This window comes from Bidens hawaiensis, unplaced genomic scaffold (genome assembly GCF_021521415.1).
Source record: "Bidens hawaiensis isolate Kalapana, Puna unplaced genomic scaffold, B.hawaiensis_p1.1 tig00051762_1, whole genome shotgun sequence".
Classification (NCBI taxonomy): domain Eukaryota; kingdom Viridiplantae; phylum Streptophyta; class Magnoliopsida; order Asterales; family Asteraceae; genus Bidens; species Bidens hawaiensis.
Genome location: NW_027499302.1, coordinates 16,454 through 25,512, shown reverse-complemented (window position 1 = coordinate 25,512; position 9,059 = coordinate 16,454). Strand labels below are relative to the sequence as shown.

At 34.2% G+C, this 9,059-nt stretch overlaps 1 protein-coding gene across 1 annotated transcript; it reads right to left on the bottom strand.

Moving 5' to 3' along the window:
• Positions 1-4,001: 4,001 nt before the first annotated feature.
• Positions 4,002-6,763, bottom strand: LOC143599288 (uncharacterized). The gene is made up of 3 exons (XM_077077274.1): positions 6,536-6,763; positions 5,606-5,811; positions 4,002-4,435 (listed from the first exon to the last, which is right to left on the bottom strand). Exons 1-3 carry the CDS (start codon positions 6,623-6,625, stop codon positions 4,177-4,179), a joined length of 555 nt encoding a protein of 184 aa, XP_076933389.1. The 5' UTR covers positions 6,626-6,763; the 3' UTR covers positions 4,002-4,176.
• Between the last annotated feature and the right edge of the window lie 2,296 nt (positions 6,764-9,059).

Below are 9,059 nucleotides of genomic sequence, written 5' to 3'. Positions count from 1 at the left end.
AAAAGCCATTAGGGGTTAATAAAAGAGGAATAATCAGTTAGTTAGGGTTACTTTCGTTTTTCAATTTCTTTCTTTGTAATTCATTCAAGAGTATGTAATCTTTGATTCGTGTTAATAGTAATTGATTTCGTTTGTTCTTGATCCTAATTATTGATCCAATTTCACAACATAGACATATCTTCAAATCTTATAGTGAAAGTGAATGTCATGAGAAATATAGAAAAAAGGTTGGTTTTTACATTTTAAAGTGTAAGTGAAGGTTAAGTTTCACATCATGTGAAAAGTGATTTTTGGGCACACAATATCTAAGGCAGCCACGTAAATTATAGGGGGAGAATATATCCATATGTTAATTGACTTGTGGTCTGAAATGGATTGTTCTAATGGTTAAACCATTTTGGTAATATAAATTTGTTCACGTGTTAGCCTACACATATTGGATGTATTAATGTAACATTCAACATAATATCGTAGGACCATGTGTAGTCATAAAATCTTATTATCAGGCATTATGCGACACATGACACCTAGTCAGAGTTATGGTTTTTTACAAAAACCAGGGTGTAGTCATAAAGCCCCATCCCCAAGCGTTATGCGCCACGTGACGCCCCGTCACTATTAATTTTTTTTAAATAATCAAATAATAATATTGTATTAAATAAATATTACTTTAAATAAACCAAATCAATCCATCCCTTCCATCCATGTGATTAACCACCAAAAACTCGCCGGAAAACATCAACTCGCCGGAAAACATCCAACCACAACATCACCACCACCCAACAAAACCATTACCGGTCACCACTCACCGGAATCCTCTCCGATTCGTCCTCTCATATGGTTCTCCGGCGTCCTCTCACCGGTCACAACCACCCAACACGACGAAGGAAATCCAGGCGAAGGTCGACGCGGCCACCACCAACAGAGGCCACTGTCAAATCATCTTCGGCCACCGTCAATGGCTACACCACCACCTCCAAAAAAGAACCCATCTCCATAAACCCTTCCAACGGATATATTTTTTTGAAAATGGTGTCATTTCTTGCGTTATATACAAAACGCCGGAAAAAATAAAATACCCAAAACGCCGGGGGGCGGGGGGGTGTTCCCCGACGTTATTCTCCAAAACGCCAACGATAACGTGCCATTACGGATGGTCTAATTGGTTTGGACTTCGGAGTTTGAACACACAACTATGTTAGATTTAGTCGTATCATTGTAATTGGAATACATAGATACAATGTTATAATTAAAGTATATTGGTTTTAAATAATCCTACCTATCACATTTTAGTCGTTGTTGTTTCTAACTAACGAAATAGCTGCTAACATTCTCATCTATTAACAACATGTTTACTTCCTACGGTCTAGGACTAACGGAAACTTAACTCCGTTAGTCTGTTGGTCGCCAGAGAAACGTTTTTTTTGCCGGAAATTCAATTTGAACACCACCACCACCTATAACACCATTCGAACACCACCACCGCTGACCGCCACTATCTGAACGCCATCACAGACATTAGTTGTAGGGTTCCGACGAACTCAATAATTGGGGGTTTTACTAAAAAAAATTTCTGAAGTCCAGTCTAAGATTACAAAAAGGCTTGGGACGAAAAGGTTAAGTTTTTTAGCAAAAAAAAGTTTTTCGGCGAAAACCGTTTTTCCAGTGACCTCAATAATTGAGTTTTTTACTAATAATAAAGTTCCAAAAGGTCCGATCTATTGTCTCAAAGAGGTTTGGGATGAAAATGTTGAGTTTTCCGGCGACCGAAGACTAACATAGTTACGCTTCCGTTAGTCTTGGACAATTGGAAACAAACAAGTTAAAAGGTGAGATTGTTATCAGTCATTTCGTTAGTTAGAACCAACAACAACTAAAAGATAATAGTTGAGATTATTAAAAACCAATATATACCTATAGTCGATAGTCCATCAACATTTACAAAATGTTTGTTTCCTAGAAAAACATATAAATATTATACTCAAAGTTCCTTGGCACCGGAAGCTATCCGTTTCCTAACCAGGGTCCAACGATTTGTGCATAGCAATGTGTCGACTCCAAAGGGGCAGGGGTATGTCTTTAGCAGGTTAGGGTTTGCAATTCAGAAAGGGGTGGCGGCGCAGCTTGTAGACCGCCTACCTGCTATGTTGATATAATATCTATGTTTCTATACTATTGATTTAAGTTTCTGATAAAAAAAAAAAACTCAAAGTTTCACGCACTTAAAGAACTAGTGGGATTAGAGTTGAGCTACAGAAGTAACATTTACTCTTTTTTATACCATAAAATTATTTTTAACTTCATAATAACTACGATATTCCACCACCTTAGGCTAAAGGATATATCTCATTCGCCTAAATTTTTTTATTCGTTACGTTTGTATCATCTCACTGCCAACTCGACTTTCTCCGATCATTCAACTTCGACCCTTGTTATGGTTCATCCCCTCATTACCCATCATTCTCACCATTTCGTTTTATTTAATATAAAAAAGAAATAAAAAAGAAAAGAAAAAAATGCTTGATGGATAGGGCCACACTGCCACACACCCTTCAAATGACGGGAATGATCACCCTCATTTGGGCCAGGCCACTAGTGAGATGGTTAGGGGTGAGGTGGTGTTCAAATGGTGTCACAAGTGATGCGGCATGCCATTTAGGAACAGTGAGTGACCCAAACACACCCACTCCCTTTAGCCTTAGTTTTAACCATTTCAATGGTGAGATCAACGACCATGGTCACATCGTACACTTAGCATGAGAAAAACACTTGTTATAGACGTATAGGGATGACTGCAACACTAAAAAAGAATAAAATAATGAGAAGCCACAAAAATGTGAAGCGTATAACATAGGGCGAGATGTAATGCATCCAACGAAAACCCATAAAAGTGTGGCATGAAGGAAAAATAGGAAAAACATACCGTTATATGAGTTACATATACCGTTGTGCACTAATCATATCAACATTTTTTTCATTTATTTTTGTAATATAACATCACTATAGAAAAAATACTGTTTTTAATTGCTTAGGTATATAAAAGTGATTTATGTTTAGAAAAATATAGTGAATCGATTTGTCACATAGATTTCTTTTTCCCTTTCTCACACAACCAAATTTAAACAAAGATGTGAGAACAGCATGAATACTTATACCTTTTATTTTAGGGAAAATTCCCAAAATAAGCATTTATGAAAACGTTTTTCAGGTTTTAGGTGACATTTGCAATAAATTCTTAAAATATGTATTATAAACTAGTCGTGACGAGTAGTTTATGATTACACACGAGTAGTTTGTAAAACCAATTAAAACTTGACACGTGCCCTTAAACTAACCGTAACGAGCAGGTTCACTAAGCATTTGTTCGTCACGACTAAATAAGTTCAATGCCTCGTAATCAACGCCCACGAGTAATTCACAAGTAATTTAGTCGCGACGATTAGTTTACCTGGTTTGCATTCCCCGCGCGAGTAGTTTATTAGAAGTTAACTCGCCGCGACTAGTTTAACCTTACAATCTACTCGTCGCGACTAAAGAACTTATGAATTACTCGTGGGCATTGATTACGAAGCATAAAACTTATCTAGTCGTGACGAGTAAATGATTGGTAAATTTGCTCGTTACAGTTAGTTTAAAAGACACATGTCCAGTTTTAACTGATTATACAAACTACTCGTCACGACTAGATTATAATACCTATTTTAGGAATTTTTTGCAAATGACACACAAAACCTGAAAAACGTTTTCATAAACGCTTATTTTGGGAATTTTCTCTTTGTTTTAACTATGATAAATAAAACTGTTACGTAACTGCTTACCCGCTCTCGTTCCCTCGTTGAATTTGAAAGAAATCCCTTTATACAAGAGCAATAAGGATCTCACACTTTACTCAAAATTTCTACATATCACCCTGTATAGTGTATAATGTATATACACACTTGGTTATTGTTCAACAACCAATTCAGAGAACCGCATATTAACATTAAAAAAAAAGTCATTACTTATGAAACATAAATGTTACATTCTCAATACCATCAAAATCAAAAACATGTCGATCATATACTTCACATAAACAACCCCAACCAACAACCTTAAAACACCTAAAATAAAACTTATAATGACCCAAACAATCCCTAAAACAAATGTTGCAAGACTAGAAACACCAACATATGGTTCTCACTTATAGGCACCCATACCTACATTGGCTTCACCACCATATGGCTGAAATGCTCCTCTGGCCTTTGAGTATGACGCATAGTAGAACTGTGAAATTATGCCTGTGATGAACACAAAAGCAGCCCCTGCTGCAAACACACCCTTTCTAACGGTCTCACAAGACGGGGGTTGTTCACTGAATATGGTCCTGTATTTGGTGTGGTACCCGTTTCTCACTGAACCCGCAAGCAAACATGCTTCAGCAATTATGAATGTGATCCTGAGACGTGAAATTATATAAATTCAGTAACTAAACAATATTTTGAATAAAACGAACTTGAAGGTTTTATGCAATGAAAATACACTTTGGTTGACTTTCAACCAGTATGACCCGTTTCTTTTATACCAGCATTTAAAAAAAAACTTGGTTTGTACCAATTCATAGGTAGATGAGTTGAACTTGTGACCGATTTCAGTCTGTTTGACCAGCTTCTTTTAAACCACAATTGTTTTAAAAACTGTTGCCAATTTATAAGCAGATGAGTTGAATTTGTAACCTATTTCACCCAGTTTGACATCGATCCGTTTCTTTTAAACTAACATTTTCTTAAAACACTGTACCAATTCATGAGTACATAACTCAAATTTGTGATTTATTTCAGTCAGTTTGACATCGACTAAAATTGACCCATTTCTTTTACACCCTTTTTTATAAAACGTTTACCACTTCGTAAGTATATGAGATGAAATTTTGACTTATTTCAGCCAGTTTGACATCAATTTGAGCCAACTTTTTTTAAACTTGTTACCAATTCACAAGTAGACGAGTCGAATTTGTGAGTTATTTCTGCCAGTTTGACACCAATCCATTCGAGTCATTTGATTCATATGCCCGCTTCTTCTAAAACCAAGATTTTTTAGAATACTGTACCAATTCATATATAGATGGGTCAAATCTGTGACTATTTCAGCAAGTTTGACATCAACCCGTTTGACACGTTTCCTTTTAACCAATTTTTTTAAAACTCGTTAACAATTCATATGTAGATGAGTTGAACGTGCGACTATTACAGCCAGTTTGACACCAAACCATTTCTTTTAAACCAATGTTTTTTAAACTATAACCAAATTACAAGTAAATGAATCAAATTTTTGTGACCTGTTTCAGCCTATCTAGCCCATTTCTTTTAAACGGACATCGTTTTAGATTCATTTTACCAATTCATAAAAAAATGAATCGAATTTGCGACCTATTTCAGCCAGTTTGACGTCTACCCGTCTAACCCCTTTCTTTTAAACCGATACTTGAGAATATAACTCAAATTTGCAGCCTATTTCAGCCGGTTTACGTCGACCCATTTGACCCGTTTCTTTCAAACCAACATTTTTAATGTAACTTTTTATCAATTCATAAGTAGATGAGAAGAACTTGTGATCTATACCAACATACCAGCAAAAGATGAAAAGGAGAACCGCACAAGCCCTAGACCCGGTCGGGTTCAAAGCCTTCCCACAACAGAAGCACTTGCTAGCCACCATTATCAGAATCTGGCTAGCCATGAGAAGGAAAAATGCACCAAGACCATATCCAGTTGAAATATCAGAATCATAGATACACATGTTGTATTCATCTTCTTCATCCTTACGTATGGTAGCCTGCAAACATTCCAATTTCCACATCCAAATTCAATCAAATTCATGTTATGCTCACACAATCAAGCAACCATAAGCAACATATGAACCCAAATATCAAATCTGCATACTCAAAATCATTAAATCAATTCATTTATGCCCTAAACATTCTAAACAGTATCAAATTGACCTAAAATCACTTTCAAATCCGTAAAACCGATACAATCTCATACAACCCACAATTAAATTAACCGAATTGTTAAGCAGATTTAATAACACTAATTGACCATAAAATTAGGCCAAGTTAGGAATGTTTACTCACATCCAAATTCAATCAAACTCATGCTATATCTATGAAACAAATATCAAATCTGCATGCTCAAAACTAATCCAATTGTCCCCTAAACACTCTAAATAGCATCAAACTGACCTAAAATCACTCTCAAACACGCGAGGTCCAGCAATCAAGCAACCAATGCACGATTCGATCTAACCGATTCAACACTAACGTTAACCAGAGTACCACAGTAATAAACATATCAAATAACACTAACTGAAGATGAAATTAGGGCAAATTGACCTAAAATCACATTCAGATCATGAAATCAAACAATCAAGTCAACCAATGCACGACTCCATCTCACAAATTCAACAATTAGGTTAAACAAAATGTTAAAACAGATTTAATATCAATAACTGACAATGAAATTAGGGGAAAATGATAAACAAATTGAGAATATTTACTCACAGTGCTTCTTCTTTGTTCAGCAGCAACAGCTAAACCAAAAGCAATGAGATCAATAACAGTAACCACCACCATTAACAGTTTAGAAGCCATTAGTAAACCTCACGAATACGTGTCCAGATCTGAGATCTCAGTGTGAATTTATGAAGACAAATCCAGGCTAATAAAGACGAATTCAAACCGATTTTGACATTTCACCGTTTCATCATCCCCAATAAATAATAATAATAATAATTATTATTATTATTATATTTAACCACCAGATGAGATGACGATGCTTATAATTGAAGGGTTTTGGATTACTTTATTCAACAGCAGCACGTGAGTACAATTGGTGAAGCTGAATGTACAAGTGAGGTAAGCGTGAGAGTGACGCATGGACCCCGAATGGCGGGAAATTAAGTTATCAGGTGACGGTGGAGTGTCGGTCGGTGAGGTTAGGGTTTAAGATGACGACGTTTAAGCTATTTGACGGAGAGATGGCAACCAATTAACGGCGGTTGATGTGGGGTCGACTAGGATATTGAATTGTTTTTTGGAATTTTTTATCATTTGGGTGCGGATATAAAACATATTTACCATATTGGTGTACTTTTAAACATATTTACTAATATGGGTAGTTTTAATTAGTTTCATTATTAAAAAAAAAGAAAAAAAAATAGACGCTTCAGATTTTCCTCATTCCCTCAACCATACCTCCGACTTCATAATCAATAGCAAGTACGCAACCTGCTACCAGATCTTTCCACGACCCATTGATTTTGATTCGAGTTTTGGTTCGATCGTACTATCAGATTCGTTAAGACCCCGGTTTCGGTGTAGAGGACGTTCGATTCACTCGACAGTTACTTCGATTATAGTCAGGTTCATTTATGCTAGTTTTTTCTTTAATTTTGATTACATGTTTTTCTGCTGTTACTTTTGATTTTACTTGTGTTGTTTGGCACTCTGATTTCGAACAAATAAAAAACAATTTCTAAAGTAATGTTGATTTACGTGTTGATCATTCTAATATATGTTTATAATAATATATGTTTCAGATGTTGTAGTATGCAATTTGTCTTTGAGTTGAGTACATAATCATATATATACTTATAATATGTGAATATGAATATCGCATGTCAGATTTGTCTGAGTTGAGTACATACTCATATATTTACTTATAATATGTGCTATATGAATATCACATATCAGATTCTTCAATAATATATGTTTCAGATCTTCAATTTATATATTTATCATGTTGTTTATTATATCTCATGTTGTTACAATATCATTCAGGATGAAAGGGGTCGTCCTCCTCATGAAGCTTATTGGCCTAACTCATCATATATTAGACGATTACTTCCAAATTCAGAGTTAAAACGGGATAAAAGGGGCCGTCCTCACTCAACAAGACTACGAAATGGAATGGACATTAAGGAAGGGAAAAAGCCTTTGAGGCCTAGAATTTGTAAACTGTCTGGTCATAATCGAGCAGCATGTCCTTTGAAGCCTAGAAGAATGGATGCCTAAGCGGGTCGAATCATTTTGATTGTTAATTTTGATATGTATTTGATATACCATTAATGGATTGACTTTATTTGGTATTTTTTGTGTTTTGTTGCTAAAAAGAAAACTGTATTGATTCATTTTGTGGTTGGTAGTAACGGAAAATTGATGTTTGTTCATGAATTAGTGCAGAATTTTCTTTTTTATTTTTGCAGTTTTTTTTTAATTTTTGCAGTTTTTTTTTGAATTTTTTCAGATTTTTTCTGAAATTTTCTCGAAATTTTGATACAGGAGTCAACGAAAATATGTTAAACCTTATTTTGCTGAATATTATGCTTTTTAAATTTATTATATATTGAAAAAAGTAAAAGATATACTGTATATATGTAGAGAGAGATTAGTTAAAAACATAAAGGATTTTAAAAAGTATCTAATTTAGTAAATATTCTTAAAAGTACACTAAAATAGTAAATACTTTTTATAACTACATCAAACTAGTAAAAAGATTAGGTGAGCTAATATGAATGGAACATGTGGTGAGACATTATCTACACGTCTTTTTTGTTTCATTTAATTTTCAACATTCATTGAAGAATGATATTGTGTAAAGTGTGAAAATATAAAATGTTATTTGACTTGAGTTTTTTACCAAACTAGTGTAGTTGGAAAAAATATTTATAAAGTGGGTGTTTTCTTGAAATTTACTTGTCTCTCTCTATTAATTAGATAAACTTAATTCTCATTATTTATTCTTCAAAATGTAAATCTAACACTGTATATTTTTTTATTTTGTTTGAAAAAGCTTTCGTTGTGATGTTTTATATACACTCGAGAGTTATTTTTGAAGATGGGTGTAGCCCGGTTAATTAAGAAGACAAATATATATATTCCTAGTTTGGTATTTTATTCTTAACTGTAATAAACGAAAAAATATAATCACTAATAATATAATTTAGCTAATAAAAACCTAATTTAACCATTTAATCTAAAATTAACATTGTAAACTTGTTCACTTTATTAATTTTTTTGTTACAAT